This window comes from Rhizopus delemar, genomic scaffold (genome assembly GCF_000149305.1).
Source record: "Rhizopus delemar RA 99-880 supercont3.3 genomic scaffold, whole genome shotgun sequence".
Lineage (NCBI taxonomy): Eukaryota > Fungi > Mucoromycota > Mucoromycetes > Mucorales > Rhizopodaceae > Rhizopus > Rhizopus delemar.
This window is the reverse complement of record NW_027137829.1, coordinates 557,963-574,605: the sequence shown is the minus strand read 5'-3', so window position 1 is coordinate 574,605 and position 16,643 is coordinate 557,963. Positions and strand designations below refer to the sequence as shown.

Here is a 16,643-nt window from a genome sequence, read left to right as displayed (position 1 = left end):
TGGTCCAATAGCGAATCTCAAGGTTTCCGAGGCTGTCTCTCTGGTCGTGTTTGGAGATGGTACGTAAAATAGATACTACTCTGATCAAGGGACATGTCTTTGGCGTTGTTGCAATCTTACAAAAGGAGCTTAGGCTACAGAGTAAAACTTTTGACTGCAATCTGGTCGACATGAATGAGTTCCGAACATCTGTGATACGTATATCAAAACACTTCAATATAGAAAAGAATCTCCATTTTTCCTATTTATCAGCCCATTTAGGTTTGCAACAAATGCAAAAGAATAGAACTCAGGCAAATTAAGCTATCAAGCACTAGGATATTTAAAGATATAATAGACTGCAACTTCTGCCCTACACCTTGGAATAGAGATGCCAATGCAAGTAGCAGGGTACCTGAGGACCAGCAGTCTTCAAACGAGACATCACCGTCATAGACACAGCTTTGTCTAAAAGGGTAATTTTGATATTCACCGGTAAGCTGTCTGAATACCATTTTTATTTTATCTGAGAGGTAGCATCAATTTTCCTAAAGTTATTTTTTCTTTATCTAAAAGCGAATTCCTAATTGTCGGTCAAATATGAATAGAACATAATAATAAGAGGAAAAGGTGCTGCTAGGCTTAATTCATATCACTTAAACATGCTTTAATTAATAGAATCATATAGTGTTTTGATTCTCGTAACATTTCAGTTGATTTGTAGTTAAAATTAGTAGATATTTATTTAATGAAAAGCTTAGAATGGAGTTCATTTAAAGCAATTTATAATTTGGCGTTTGGGTTGAAGGCAAAAACCATAAAGATCACTAAAACGAACGTTATTACATGCATTACTAATTCTAGAAGTCAATGTCTCTTCTTTCATCAAGCGATGGGGCTTCATTTTTCTTTTCACTAAGGCTCAGAACTGTTCAATAGGATTTAGCTTAGGCGAGTAAGGTGGGTGATACATTACTCTATAATCTCCAGATTCGGTTTTTCGAATCATCAGTTTCGACTTACGGATACTAGCATTATCTATCACTAAATAACTGCACTTTAAAGACTCATCCTAATCCATAATAACAAGGAGCTCATCGACAAACTTAATAAAATGAGCAGTTGTTGGTTGAAGAATATTTGCCTTTTCAATTCAAATGTAAATTATTAAGGCGTGATTTAAGATTATTTTTTGTTCTTCATTCTAATGCAATTATTAACGGAGCAAGCAGCCTAAAAGTCATATTTAATGTAAATGTTGACTGTGATTGTACAGTTACTATTGTTGTTGTGCAATGAAAGTACTCAGGACGGAACGCCTACTTGCAACTATAAACTTATAATTCTCAGCATTAATAAATAAAACAGTCTGCTTTTCTGTCAGTTTTAGTAAATATTTTTATTAAGCAGTGAATTAATATTAGTCAAGATTCCTTTACAGTATTATGATAGTAAAATATGAGTCAGATCTAGTTGCTTTTTAATCAACAGAAATGGCATTTTAATAAAAATTAAAGGTAAAAATGAAATCAAAAAGAAATATAATAAAAGTTATACAAGGATTTTGAGTGTGTTGTATTTCTGTCCTTTTGAAGTTTACATATTTATGATAGAAACATCACCGTCTTGTCAAGATAATACTTCTGGCAGAAATATCAAGTTTGTAAGGTCATTGGTAACAAATGGTGTATCTAAAACCTCTGTTTTATGTATTATATTTCCGCAGTTGCAGATATAAGAGCCATATTTGCCTTTGTCCCTACAATAATAAATAAATAAGAACGTTAAAAATAGAGGTATACCGAAACAATTACTTATCTTCTTCACATTCTCTACAACTAGAAAAGCACATCAATTCGGATGAACGTAACCCATAATGTGTAAGCTCGTAGCCTCCCACACTTAGAATGTGATGCTGTCTTCCTACCATACGCAACTAATGACCTGTGGCCCCCCGTCTCCTCACCAAAAAGTTAAGAGAGTCGTTCACAAGGGCAGTTCACGTCGTTGAACCTAAGGATTTAATGGAAGATTAAGCCTAGTTGTAGTGAGACGCTTGCGTCAATTCGGATGAACGTAACCCATAATGTGTAAGCTCGTAGCCTTCCACACTTAGAATGTGATGCTGTCTTCCTACCATACGCAACTAATGACCTGTGGCCCCCCGTCTCCTCACCAAAAAGTTAAGAGAGTCGTTCACAAGGGCAGTTCACGTCGTTGAACCTAAGGATTTAATGGAAGAGTGCGTAAAGAAAAAAAATTTTTTATTAGAGCAGCATTCCCTTATACTGGCCCCTCAAATGACGACAGCAAAAAAGCATTCGCATTCCCTTATACTGGCCCCTCAAATGACGACAGCAAAAAAATAAAAAAAGTCACATATGCCCAGAATATTTTACTTAGCAATTTATTTGAAATACTTCTTCGCGTTTTTTAATTTTAGAATTAGCAATGCTCATTTCCTTTAGCCATGTCAACTTCAACAACTAGATTTTACTCTTCTAATGTTACAGATTTTGAAAAGATGGAAGTCAGCAAAGATAATTGGGAGGAGGAGCTTAAGAAACTGGAGGATTCTACTTGTGTTCACTGGATAAACAAAGGGTTCAGAGTTAAGGAAACTGAGAGCTCTTCATTGGGCCGTCATAAGACGATTTTGTGGAGTAAAAAGTATGTATGTCATCGTGGACCTGACACTTATGCATCTAAGGCCAGAACGAACGATGACAACGGTCGACCAGTACAAAAAAATTCGAAGAAAATCGGCTGTAACACCATCATTATGGTGACATGTCGCATCTCTGATCTAAGTTTTGTTGAGTTTACACGAAATAATGACCATAATCATATTCCTGGATCCTACTCTGATTTACAACATATGTCAATTTCGGATACTTTGCCAGATAAGATAAAAAATTTCTTATATAAAGGATTTCCGAGAAGAGAAATAAGATTATGTCTTCTTCAAGAAATGGAGGGCGATGAACAACAGCGGGACAAGATGTTTCATTATGACCAGTTAAATAACTTTTGGCTGACGGTAGCAAAGGATATGTTTCAGTTTGGCAACAATGAGTTTGAATCACTTCAATTATGGAAGAGAAAACTTATCAACTGTGGTTATAAAGTTATTGATCACTCGTTAGATAATATTTTCTTCTATGGATTCATTTCTTCATGGCAAATGGATATAATGAAAGTTTCAAAGTGCTTTTCTTTGGACTCAACATTTGGAATATCATCAAGAAGTAATTAGGTCTTGTACAGTTTAGTTGTCAGGCATCCTGATACTGGAAAAGGAGTACCTGTAGGTTATTTACTCACCAATGACCAATCTGTAACACCTATATTGGAATGGCTCAAATTTTTCAGAGACCACTGCTTTATGCAGCCTGAACAAATTACAGTCGATTGTAGTATTCCTGAAGCAGATGCAATCAGAGTTACCTTTGGAGAAAATTGTCGTATACAATTGTGCTTTTTCCACGTTGCTCAATGTTGGAGTAGAAACTTGGCAACGAAGATCAAAAATCAACCTGACCAGTATAACAATATGAAAGTAATCAGAGGCAATATCATGAGTGAATTACAATCAATCATGTATGAAACTGTTCGCGAAAACGTGATTGAAAAAATATGTCAGTTTAGAGAAAAGTGGACTTCAGTTCAACCAAATTTTGTCGAGTACTTGGAGAATAGATGGCTTGCTTTAGAAGGCTACAAAAAGTGGTCTGCAGCATATGTAATTGAAGAGCATCGAAACATGCGTACCAATAATTACATCGAAAGCTGGCATAATCAACTAAAATCAGTTTATTTGAAAAGAATCAAGAATAGAAGATTAGATCGTCTTGTCTTCATTCTAACAAATGATGTTGAAAGCGATTTAAAGCTTGATGTTGAAAGAATTTGCTTTGAAGTAGGAAGAATGGGGCCTGAATTGAGAAGGAGAAGACAGAGAGAGATGGTGGCTGACAGTATTCCAGAAGATAGAATGATAGAAATGATCTCGAAGGATGGCGATACCCAGTACACCGTCGAATCATTTAATCAAGAAAACATTCTATATGTCGTCAAAATCAATGAAGATGGAAAAATTGCCTCTTGCTCCTGTTCTTGTTTCAATTTTAATTCGGCCGTATGCAAACATATGTATTTATTGAAAAGACACATCAATGTTGAAGTTGAGGTTCTCTCAAGAATGGAAACCTTGCTCTCCCAAGCACCCATTCCAGTTCTTGCTGATGCTAGTGTCAATAATAATATTTCTGATAGTGTTTCTTCTCATGATGTTGAACATTCTATTTTGAAGAGAAATATTCGACTAGAGTTAGATTCTTTTCGACATCTCAAAAGAAGCATTAATGCAATCAGTGACCATGACATTCTCGACAATGTCTATAAAAAACTTAAAGAGATAAGACAGATAATTGATTCTGCTGATAATTCTAGAAGAATAGGGACTCAAAGAAGTCTAAATGACTAAATAAATTGCTAAGTAAAATATTCTGGGCATATGTGACTTTTTTGTTTTTTTTGCTGTCGTCACTTGAGGGGCCAATATAAGGGAATGCTACTCTTACTCAACTGTCGTATCCCAACATACTTTAAACATGATTCATATTCAATTTATAAGAAATCAGAATAGTGAATGCTTTACAAAGATTTATCACAGTCTTTTCTCTATTATTCGGTCATAACTAATTCCACTCCTTTAACTCTGATCAATCCATTGATCAATTACACTGAAACTTGACTTAGAATAATCCATGCTAATAATCAAAACCCTCGTTTAACAAGATACAATATATATATAACTGCTGATTGCATACAATAAAAGAATAACTTTTTATCTCGTTTAATTTTGGAATAATTTGATAAATCAAACTCAATGCAAGTTTTTAATATAACTCCTGGTGCAATGCGACATAAATGAAAAACAAATCTACTTAAGAAATAATTATAAAACAGTCCACTTGCATAACCTGGAACAGATCTTTACATTAAAGTTTATTCACACTAGATCTACAGTTATAATTAATTTAAGTATCTTGAAAAGGACTTAATTAAACCTCCATGAAAAGAATGTAAATACCAGATATTACAATATTAAATAAAAAGATAACTTTTTTCAGTCTCGTTGAATTTTAAAGTCTTTTTATTCCTACGAGTTAATACATCAACAACTCGCTTTTCCTCTATTCATCTTGCAATCTTCATGAAGGGCCCTACTACATTTCGTGTCAAGAATGATTTTTCTTTTAGCAAAGAAGACTGCTATAAGTATAATCTTCCAAGTTTTTTCATATCTCTAAAAGCCTCATCCTGGTTAGAGGAAGAAACATTGGCAAGAAAAATTGTACACTCAAACGCGGGCGTTGTTGAAGATGTAGGAACGAGACTCAGCTCCATTATTCAAGGATTTAAAAAGTTAAAAGACGTAGAAGAACTTCCGGTGTCTTTAACAGTCTTTGCAAAATATGTGCTGGCCCATTATAAGAGACCAGCAACAAAACAACGTTTTCAAAATCATCTTAAAACTGCCCTTGACAGATATTCAGTAGAAAATGCAAGGGAACAAGCCACAAACAATATATTGAAAGAAAGCTACAGAATATATGATAATTTAAGTACAGTAACTGCGGACAATATTATTAAAAGCGCTACATCACCCAAAGGAGAAGACATTGAAGAGGGATATGAATCTGATGGTAGTTGTAAATCAGAAGACTATCACCCAAGAAGGACAAGAAGTTATTCAGTTGATATAGTATGCGAAGATAATGAATCAGTAAATTATTATTTATATCACTTTAAAGCGTCCATAGCTATACACATATTCTCTTATTATAGGCAGAGGATACACCCATGATGAAAGAATTGAGAGATTTTAGGCGTCGCTCAGTAGAGCTTACAAAAAGAGATGTGAATCAAGTTTCTGACTTGCGTCTTCTGTAAATATAAATCGAAAACCCAACTTAATTAAACTAATTTGTTTTTTACTTACCATTAGTTCTCTGGACTTCATCTATCTCTTCTCTGAGAACATCGAAAAATCAGTAACCAAATATTTGGGAACAGAAGCACATCTCTCCTCTATCCCTTTATTTTCAAGTGGAAAACCAAATGATATCAATCCTATAGTTTTTAAATGGTGCATGCAATTAACTAATGTAACATCTTACATCTACTGATTCATTTTTACATACTAAAATTTGAATAATTAGTTCAAATTTGAAGACAATAATGACAAATGGATGGAGTTGCAAAAGGCTACTATAGCTATATTGGGTGAAGCAATAACAAAATATGACAAAGCAGTGGTTCAAATCGCCAATTTGCTCCATACAGTGTCCGTGTCTATTTTTTATCATTACTTTAGGTCACTGTCACACGAATACTTATCCTCTCTTATTTTGTAGAACACCGCGTTTGCTAATTAACTCCAATACATCAAATGTTGAGGATACGCATATCCATAACTTTGTTTCTTACATTATCAAACTGGTTTTTGGAATCGAGGACATCTTAAATCACCAGTGGTAAATATTAAACTTGCAACTACATGTCCATTAAGTTATATGGTTTTCCTGTAGGGCAAACGGCAGACTAAACCAAGTCGATCAAAATGGGAAGTTTAAGCCTGACTACATCGCATACGTGAAGACTCGGAGCACCCGACATGATCTCACCATTGCTGAAGTTAAACCCACTGGCGCAAGTTTGGGCAAGCCCCCCTCCGATCTAGTCAAGTTAGGTCAACAGATGAAATTAATGCTCAACAATCTTATTAGCAATAAGATTCCCTCATCTGTCGTCTGTGGTATTTTGGTAGAAGGTAAACAGATACGCTTCAGAGCATCTAGATGTATTTTAATTTATTCTTATCCCAATAGGAAAAAATTGTTCCCTATACAAAATGGACATTATTGGACACAGTTTCTACCGCATGGTACTTATAGCCTCCTTTCCACTATGCACCACCCCATCCGAGTTATGTTTGATTCCGAACATGTTCCTGTGGATGACATATTTAAAGGTAATATTAAATAAGACTTTTTTTGTACTTTGAATCTAAAAAAGAAGTATTACAAGGATATCACAATTGACACAGCCAAACAGATTGAGAAGAGCGAGTTGGCAAAAGCCAAAGGTAAAAATAAAGTAAAACTGGAGGATGTCGTTCCAGAGACATGGATGCGTCATGGAACGTGTAGCTTTAAATGCAAGAAGACCAATGGTAATTAGTACCAAATATATTAGTGAATAGCAAATATGCAGCATTTCTGTTATTTTGATAATAACTATCAAATTTGGTTTTATTATTTTAATGATAACTATCAAGTTTGATTTTATTATTTTAATGATAGAAATAAAAATAAAACACCATTACTGGTTCTTCTGATTATGTCTTGGGAGGAGTGGTCAATGATTTCACTTTTTTTTATATATAAGGCTGTGTGGAAATGTTTTGAGGAATCTTCTGTCTGTGCGAAGATTAGTGTAAGGGGGTCATTACTATTATGTATCTCGTGCTCAAAAGGGTTTATTTTAATAAATAAAATGATTTAGCATATATTTATATATGATTATTGATAGACAAGATTTAATTTGTCGGTTAGTTCAGAGATACTTGTCCAAACTTTTGAGATCTCTACAATGACAAATACTTTTTAAAGATGGAATGGACAACCTTTTCGATGAGTAGGGTGAAAGAGTTTATGATCCCCTGGAAGGTGTCTTAACAGAAATTACAGATCCAAGCTTTTCATTGAATAAATATCTACTAATTTTAACTACAAATCAACTGAAATGTTACGAGAATCAAAACACTATATGATTCTATTAATTAAAGCATGTTTAAGTGATATGAATTAAGCCTAGCAGCACCTTTTCCTCTTATTATGTTCTATTCATATTTGACCGACAATTTGTTTTTGCATTAACCGACAAATTAAATCTTGTCTTTCGACAATTGTATTTCTTTAAACATAGTCTTTTATTTATTTAAGGTCCAATTGAGCGCAAAAAATATTATAATAAACATCCGCCTGGACCAGATCAATCCTTTAGGATGTTCATGCTTAGAAAAAAAAACCTCTTTTGGGAGCAAGAGTAAAAAATGTGAAAGGGGAGGAATGAGACAATTATATTTTTATTAACCAGCAACCTTTTTTGTTTAAATGTTATATTTTATTAAAGGTCCAATTGAGCCCTAAAAAATAAAACAAATAAGGGTCCGCCCGGACCAGGTCAATCCGTTAGGATGTCGATGTTATGAAAAAACCCCTCTGGGATAAAGAGTAAAAAAGGTAAAGGGAGAAGAAATGTGTTGAGTCATAAAAGATGGAGCTAAAGGAACTGTGTAAGCCATTCGAGGAACTTCTGACCATGTGGGTGAGTAATAGGGATAACTGTGACATGTTGAAGTTGATCTAGTTCATGTAGTATTGAGCATATAATTGGCCATCGTTGGGGCCAAGAGAGTGCTAGATTTGAGGGAACCGAGGGCGAGATGGAAGCATATTCAGAAAGAAAGACAGAGGATCTGTAATGGTTTTAGGCATATAAAGGCGTTGGTGCATATTGAGGCAAGTAATGGCATGTTTGCGTGTGAACTTAAGCGTACGGTGTTTGGGACACAGATGCGGCTTTCCACCAGGTAACCAACCTAGCTCCACCGTATACATCGACTATGTTCTGCATAGGACATGGGTAGCCATAAGATAGGGTCCAAATATACGGATCTACGGCAAGTTGAAAGAAGTTTGTAATGCCCACTTTGTTGGCGCTTTTCTAGAGATTGTTGCAGGAAGCGTTTTTTGGCTGTTTTGAACATGTGCTTATCCAGTTCCTCTCCTGTATAAGGTAAGCTTTGCCAGAGAGGAATCTTGAAAAGGAGGAACCATTGGTGTCCACAAATGCGTCGAATGTGTGGTAATAGTCGACATAACAGTGCGTCGTCAGGTAAGCGAGATCTGTGTAGAAGAAGAAATGCAAGAATGTATAATGTATCGCATAGTTATAGCTCTATAGCTACTACCGCAGCTGGTACAACGGAAAAGAGCCTGTGGGGGTTCTGTCTTAGTGTGGCCGTTTCGTCGAAAGAGACCCTGTTTCTCACAGTGAGGGCATTTTAAGACCTTACGGTATTGTTCGAAGTGGGCAATCAATTCAGTAGTTTCCTCTTGGGTAAGGACATTTGATATGCTTGGTGTATTGTTTTGGTTGATAGAGCCAGGTGGCGTATTTAGAGACGTTTTATTATCAGAGTATTGGTTTTATAAATTAGCGAAAAAAAAGCGCAACCATTTTTTTTATAACCACCAATTGAGTTAAAACGCCCTCCATTGTACCACAGCCTTTTTCTTTCTGTTCGTTGTAAATATTATCTTGTCTATACTCATAAAAAGAGCTGTTCGTCATTTTGTTGATCTCGAAAAAGCGAAAGAGTGAACAACTACTTCAGGAACCTGCAATGATCATTAGCCTGTCAATCCCCGACAATTTGGGCTAGCTTAAACTGACAATCACTTCAGCGTAAATTGTGAAATAGATTTTGTTTTTCGACAATTATTTTTACAAACCGACAAAACCCACAAGCCTGGCTGCATGTTACATTCACAGCATGTAAGTGGTTTAGAGAGCGATTAAAAAAACGAAAGCTTGCTTTTTTTGTGTGTGCGTCCAATAAAATCACTCGTGTTTATATGAACATAATACGTACACTAGAGAAACAATCAATTTTTTTTTATATTTCTATTAAAGGCAGTCAAGGAAGGAACAAAGAGAGAATTTACTGCTGGATGCACGAAAGAGCATTGACCCTTGTTTCGTATTCTGTGCAACCTTTTTTATAAAATGGCGAGAGTCTGCTTTTTGCATAAACAAGAATTTTAAAATCCAACTATCAATCATCTTTTTTACCTATTTTTAATCAACACTCCGTTTTCTTTTTTTTTTTTGAAACCTCTTTTAAAGCTGCTCTTTATTTTCCCAAGTCATAAGTGTAGTATTTCTACAGGTTATTTTTATCCGTGCTTATTTTTCTTCTTCTTTTGTCTAGTTTTTCTTTTTTTTCTTCTTATTGTGTACATATCTCCTTATTAAATAGAACAATGAACTCACGTCAATTACATGTCCCTTTCTCAGATTGGGCCTGTGTCAAAGCAATATAATACTATACCTTTGGATTATTCACCACCAGTATCACCTAGCTCTTCCACTGTAAGCCATTCATCTTTTTCTCGTGAACCATCTATGAATGATTCGGTAAGCTTCTTTTTTTTCTTTTTTTTTTTTTTTTTGCTTAACCCGGTCCTTGACATAAACTCAGCTTTGTTTTATTAGATGAACAATTGCTTAGTAACCCATCATACATCCCATACAATGTAAGTAAAAGAAAAATGATTTGTGAAACCTAGCAACAAATCTTGTACTCTTTCTATTGTTTTCTAATCAATAAACAGGTCTCCATCTTTTACTGTAAATAAAATTAATCAATCCTATAACAAGTAAGGGCTAGATTCATATTAAAAGAGCGAGCAGCTAACCATATGAACTCAGCTATCCATTTGATATTCGCGTGAATGGCATCTCTCCTACTGGTGCAAGATCTCGAGTAGAAACTCAAATCAAGCTCAGTATACAATTAGTACCAAAGGATGACACACCATGTAATTGGTCTTATTTACGAGTACCTAAACATTTACTGGCAAAACCAAAATCCAAAAAGGCTACACAAAAGCAACAAAAATTCATTGATCTTCATGATGGTTCCAAAATACTTGATTTAGAAGCAAAAGTGATTTGTGAAAGTAACACTAACAAAAAAATCAAAATGTGTCAAGGATGTGTACGACGTGAGGTGATTTTTTATTTAAAACAGGCTGATTTGTTATCTAATTTCCTATGATAGAGGAAACGTGCTGAACGTAAAAAGAATGCAACATTGACCTCTATTCGTATTCAACCTGGGTCGACTGTAGTAGATGAGACCTATGAGCATGACAGACAACGCATTTTATTATTTAATTGTGACCCTATCCTTGACTTTCGTTCCAATGACACCATTTTACCAACAAGGATTACATGTTATTGTCGCCATCATGATGAACGTATTGGTTTTCGGTAAATTATGAATGAAAGCATGTTTGTGCAACCTTATTGATGGAGGCTTTTTATAGCGTTTGCTTTTCATTAAAAGACAACCAAGGTCGTGTGATAGCAATTGGTCAAACACCACCCATTATGATTACAGATGACCACAAGACATCTAAAACATCAAGTCCAACTCGACGCCATCGCCGTGTTCGCTCGCGGAGAACGTATTGTTCTTCAGAAGATGACATGATTACTCCAGGATCTTCTAGAAGAAATAGTGCCATGGTAGACGTCAACAAACCATCTCTGTGTCATATTCCTGCTACCTCTATGATGCGATCCTCTGTGAATGATACTATAAATACTTTGAACTCAACACCGACACTTTATTCAGACCCTTGGAAAAATACAATCAACAGCAGTGATGTTTACACGTCTGACCCTCACTCATGTACATTAACCACCCATGCAGCACTATCCCCTACAGATATATTCAATGAACCTCATTCAACAACAACACTAGTAGAAAATTCGGGTCGCGAATATGAAAGCGATGATATCATGTTACTATCAACCAATTCTTCCGCATCGATCTTTGATAATACTTGTCAGAACTCTCAAGACAAAGAAGGAGATTTTTATTCATTACCACCACCCAGCACATCAACTCACTATAATAACAGTAACATTGCCTATCTCAAAGAAATCATTCCTTCCCGCGGCTCACTCATGGGAGGCACCGAAGTGATTCTGGTCGGCAACGCGTTCAACCGAGATATGAGTGTTATGTTTGGAGACGCACCTGCTGTTATGCTCAATGTGACGCCCACATATATCGTATGTCTTGCCCTCCCCTCTGACAGGTTGCGCAGTCATGTGTCTTTCAAAAACCACTCATTTGTGACCACCATGCGTGACGCCTCCATTTTTTATTACCAGAATCACTGTGAGCAAGCGCTCTGTGATCTTGTTCGCAAGATGACTCAGACACCTGTCCATTTAGCTAACGCAAGGCAAATTCTCTCTCAATATTGCACCAGTAAAGAATTGTTACAGACTAATGAATGTGGCCATACCTTACTTCATATGGCTTCGCATATGAATAACTATCCTCTTGCATGCTGGTTACTCTCAGAGTGTGCTCAATTGGCTAACAGTCAAGACCGTAATGGATTGAGCCCTTTGCATTTCGCAATCTGGGCAAGGTCTACTCACATTATACAAGAACTCTTAAATCACGGTGCTAATGTCTGTTTACCGTCCTGCTTTGGAACACCGCTTGATTTTGTTATTTCGATCGTTCAACGGCAATATCCCAGTATAACTAGATTGACTCCTCAACTTATAGATACATACTTACCTTGGTTACCTAAATCATTTGGTAAGAAAATAGAAATGGTAATAGAAACAAAATTGATTGATTTTTATTAGCATTATTCTTTGCAGAGCATTACCTTGTAGAAAATGGATCCTTTTTACCAACAGAAGATAATCCTGTTTATTCTCCTTTGGGAATCATTCACTAGGAGTCTTCTTTTCTTTTTTTATTTGTAACATATGTTGAGGAACAGTATTTTCTCTTAACAAAAAGAGATATGTGTGTCTCAAAAAGGAAAAGAGAGCAGGTGTATAAAGCAAAATAAGCGTATTAAATATTCAATTGAATCTTTTTTTTTTATAACGCTTTGATCCCCAATAAAAAGGGGTTTATATAAAACAGATGGTTTAAAGCATCACAAAAGCTTATTTGTTTATTTCCGAAAAAAAAATAGAAGTGTAGTTTATATATTATGTACTCGAAAGCATCAATACACATTTGCATTTCTATTGAAAAAAATTCTACAATAATGTTTCATTTTATTCTATTATTTGTCTTCGGTAAAATAAAACGGCTTAACAGAACAAATTGTTGCTTTGTCGCGATTTTCTTTAAACCAGTTGTCTTTTAAAATAGAATCTGATTTTATAAAAATGCTTTGGTCCTTTTTACTATTCTCTTGCCAACTTTAAAACGGGCATTTTTTGCCCTCTGTTATTAATGAAAAAAAGGAACAGCCTACTTTCGAAAGGGGCAGAATACGTTCCTAAAGGGTGAGGTGGTAAAGAATTAGTTGCTGTAATCAGAAACGAAACATTTAGTTTCTGAATGTCTACAAAGAAACTAAGCTTCGTTTGTGCAGTAACCTTCCTAAAATCAACTATTCTCTTATAGCCAATGATATTACCAGCCAGATATTCTTTTTATCTCCCCCAATAAGCTCCAAATGCACTTGACTTTTTATGAAACCCATTTGCTGGGTTCCTTTAATAAAAAAAAGAGCGTATACAAAGCGTTTGCTTATCCATCGTATTTATACATATAAATATGTTTTCTTTGATTTATTTGTCCTCAAAAAAATAGTCAGTTAAAAAAGGAATAGAGAGAAGGGGAATAATAGAGATAATGTATTAAGATGATATATTTACACAATGAATAATGTGTGCGTCTAGAATGAAGTTGGGAAAGACCCATGGTAATCCATGTTAGATGATAAAATTGGATCCGATCCACCACTACTCATCATAGACGAAGAAGAGGTGCCTGATTTGCTTTCATCATCATCATCATCAAAAGCAATTGAAAAGATACTCCAACCACCGTCTGCATTTGTATCATCCTGTAAAGCTTCATTGACTATTTCTTGACGTAGTGTCTCATTCAAACTAATCTGCTGCTTCCTGAGGATGTCTAGCAAGCTATTCTCTACATGACTTTCATCAAATGATCGTTTGGTTGGTGTTATCTGATAGAGGTTTAATAGTAGGACCAAGCAAGCTCGACTAGTAGAAACAAGAGCAGATGATCTGCCCACTTGGGTTACATTAGCCTACAGCAAATATTAACAAATAAATATATATAAAAAAAAAGCAGTTACAAAGAATATGTTTTTTGCACTCATGAAATGGTATAAATAAGGCCGAAAGAAGCAATCAAATCCTTCCTGAGACATGGACGATGACTGGAACCAATTTTCAAACAATCTAATCATGGCCATGGCGGCTTGTGAGGTATAAAGAATGGCATCTTGTTCATAAATACCAGCAGCGGTCGCTGAAGAAGAAGGTAGGAGGGCACGATAAATCGTGATCCAGGCTTGACAGTAATCCAAAAGGACACAATAATAATTTCTTTTTTGCCAGAGCGAGGTACCTACAGATGCTAAAGCAAAATTACCGAATTTTAAATGATCAGGCATATCACGATAAAATGTACGCAGCTTTTGCTTATATTTCTTGACAAGTGTGTGAGGGCTAAGCTTTTTTTGCATGTCTTCTATGATTTCGCCTGCTAGTCTTCTGATACGGATCAAATTAACCGCAAATATGGTTTGTTCTAACTCTAGTTGATTGAATTCGGGTAATGGCGTAGGTAAGTCGACAGATATTTGGTTGAGTTTCATTGTTGAGCTTTTATCTTGAAATAGCTGTGGAACCTATTGTTACATTGAAATAAGTAACTCAATACTAAAGCTTTGCTATATTTGTGCACAGACCATGTTGTCATAAAACCAAATAGTCCAAAAGATACGTTTAGATTGTTCTACTTCAAAGGCAGTTTTACATGCAGCATAGCCTTCTTTACGATGTAGGTTTAACATGAAACACATGCGAATAGCAATTCCCAAATGCAAATAAGCTCGTCGTACACGGCCGTGATCCAAATCGTAAGTGATTAAAAATGTGCGTTGATGTATGTTTGAAATACTGGCAGGTTCATCATCTACACCCAGCAAATCATGAGAGTGATCATAAAACTTGACGCCCAATTCACGAAAATCCTGAATTTGAGCCAAATGAGGGTGATAAATAGAGATGTGAGGAACAGAATGAGAAAATATGGAGGAAAGTACGAGTGGTTTGAGCTGTCCTTGCCGATAATGATTTTCAAATCTGGCTGGGCTCACCAAGGAAGGAAAAGTGCATTGATGATGTTTATGTATTAAACGAGTCATAACATCGATTTCAAGATATTTGTCCTGCACTGCAGATTGGGCCATCATACGATTGGTAATACTGCCGTCGTCATTCCTCAATGTGATTTTACCTGTCGGTAATCGACCGAGGCTTTCAAAGAATCCAAAGGAATGTTCTTCTGTCGCATTGACGGTACTTGATGAATAATCTATGCTGGGTTGTCGATAGATGGAGTCTCCTCTTAAACCATGAATCAAGTTCATTGTATTTCTTATCGCCGCACTGAGATCTTCAAAACTTTTGATATCTGTGTAGATTGACTTTAATCCATTTGCCTTTTCATCCACAGTCCAGCCTTTCTGTCTTGCCCAATCCTGTAAACTATGTTGTGGTTGAAGTTGCTGTTGCTGCTGTGGTAGCTGCTGTAGTTGTTGTGTTAAACGAGGAATTGTAGTTCGATAGTCTTCTTCAAGATTGACAACGAATGAAGTCAGCCAACTGACTCTTTCTTCTAATACTCCTAATCGTTGTCTCAATGATACATTATCTAACCTTAATGCTTGATTACTGTATTGACAATCATATCGTTCTTTACATTGCCCACAAGTTGGTTTCTCTCTATCGCAACCTACTCGTCTCTCACGACATCTATTATAGTATTAGATAGTTTATTCCACTTTAAATGATAACACTGTACTTGTCACACGCATATCCAACATGCTGTCTTTTCTTTTTAGGTGGTTGTTCATCAGACGCTTTTGATTGGGCTATTTCATTATTTCTTTTTGTGTCTGAAGGTGGAGTTGGATATTGAACATAAACAAATGGTTTTGATACTTGTTGTGGTTGATCATAATACATGTTCTTATAAGCGCTAAAATTTCTACAGTGAAACCAAGAAAAAAAATATAAAATAAAAAAGAAGAAAAAATAAAGTTTTCCCTTCTTCTCATAAAACACACTCACAAGTGTTGTGTAACATTCGAAGTTGCTACACTAATGCACACATATAAGCCCCATTTACTTGTTCGACAGACGGACGAATTTATAGTTTTGTAAATGTCGTGTGTTTGTGTGTGGCAGTAACCATGTAATATTTTTTATTATTAAACCAACTCTAGTAAACAAGGTTGCTTTGACTTTGGCAGAGCAAGCCGAGGTTTAAATGAAAACATATCGAGTATTCTTTGGTTTTCAGTGTTCCAGTGAGCAGAACAAAGCTTATATTCTACGGGTATCCATGATTCATCTTGTCTTTGAACCAGTCTATATCGAATAAGATGGTTTTCGAAATATGGACCACCGCAAGAGGAACAACCTCTGGGTGCTGATAAATATTCCAAAATATGAGGAGGACACTGTCTTTGGATGATATCTATTGCTTTTTTTAATTTCCTTGATTTCTTCTTTTTTGTCATCAACTGATATAGAATTGGTTGCATTATTTGTCTTGCGCAAAGTTCAAATAAACTAGGTAGATCATATATTGAATCCGATTCGATTTCTGCATCTAGTAGATTCGGACAATGTTCTGTGCGAATGGTTGTCATGGAGAGATCTAGTAGCTCAGCGGGAATAAATTGAATGTTGGTATGTGATAAGTCTAA

The 16,643-nt window shown here is 35.6% G+C and overlaps 6 protein-coding genes across 6 annotated transcripts; 5 read left to right on the top strand and 1 right to left on the bottom strand.

Moving 5' to 3' along the window:
- Window positions 1-56: 56 nt before the first annotated feature.
- RO3G_04429 (uncharacterized protein) lies at window positions 57-435 on the top strand (the record flags this gene model as incomplete). Its single annotated transcript, XM_067659019.1, has 2 exons — window positions 57-141; window positions 338-435. The coding sequence occupies 2 exons, from the start codon at window positions 57-59 to the stop codon at window positions 433-435; spliced, it is 183 nt and encodes a 60-aa protein (XP_067515120.1).
- Window positions 436-2,503: 2,068 nt separating this feature from the next.
- On the top strand, window positions 2,504-4,465 carry RO3G_04428 (uncharacterized protein; the record flags this gene model as incomplete). Its single annotated transcript, XM_067659018.1, has 2 exons — window positions 2,504-3,227; window positions 3,387-4,465. The coding sequence occupies 2 exons, from the start codon at window positions 2,504-2,506 to the stop codon at window positions 4,463-4,465; spliced, it is 1,803 nt and encodes a 600-aa protein (XP_067515119.1).
- A 763-nt stretch (window positions 4,466-5,228) lies between these two features.
- On the top strand, window positions 5,229-7,589 carry RO3G_04427 (uncharacterized protein; the record flags this gene model as incomplete). The annotated part of the gene is made up of 9 exons (XM_067659017.1): window positions 5,229-5,262; window positions 5,298-5,770; window positions 5,833-5,933; window positions 5,993-6,152; window positions 6,207-6,361; window positions 6,576-6,817; window positions 6,876-7,018; window positions 7,063-7,132; window positions 7,579-7,589. The coding sequence occupies 9 exons, from the start codon at window positions 5,229-5,231 to the stop codon at window positions 7,587-7,589; spliced, it is 1,389 nt and encodes a 462-aa protein (XP_067515118.1).
- Window positions 7,590-8,582: 993 nt separating this feature from the next.
- Window positions 8,583-9,119, top strand: RO3G_04426 (uncharacterized protein; the record flags this gene model as incomplete). Its single annotated transcript, XM_067659016.1, has 2 exons — window positions 8,583-8,641; window positions 9,002-9,119. The coding sequence occupies 2 exons, from the start codon at window positions 8,583-8,585 to the stop codon at window positions 9,117-9,119; spliced, it is 177 nt and encodes a 58-aa protein (XP_067515117.1).
- Window positions 9,120-10,116: 997 nt separating this feature from the next.
- On the top strand, window positions 10,117-12,608 carry RO3G_04425 (uncharacterized protein; the record flags this gene model as incomplete). Its single annotated transcript, XM_067659015.1, has 6 exons — window positions 10,117-10,251; window positions 10,330-10,370; window positions 10,546-10,834; window positions 10,898-11,109; window positions 11,166-12,463; window positions 12,514-12,608. 6 exons carry the CDS (start codon window positions 10,117-10,119, stop codon window positions 12,606-12,608), a joined length of 2,070 nt encoding a protein of 689 aa, XP_067515116.1.
- Window positions 12,609-13,839: 1,231 nt separating this feature from the next.
- Window positions 13,840-15,755, bottom strand: RO3G_04424 (uncharacterized protein; the record flags this gene model as incomplete). Its single annotated transcript, XM_067659014.1, has 4 exons — window positions 13,840-13,902; window positions 13,998-14,555; window positions 14,667-15,556; window positions 15,734-15,755. 4 exons carry the CDS (start codon window positions 15,753-15,755, stop codon window positions 13,840-13,842), a joined length of 1,533 nt encoding a protein of 510 aa, XP_067515115.1.
- Between the last annotated feature and the right edge of the window lie 888 nt (window positions 15,756-16,643).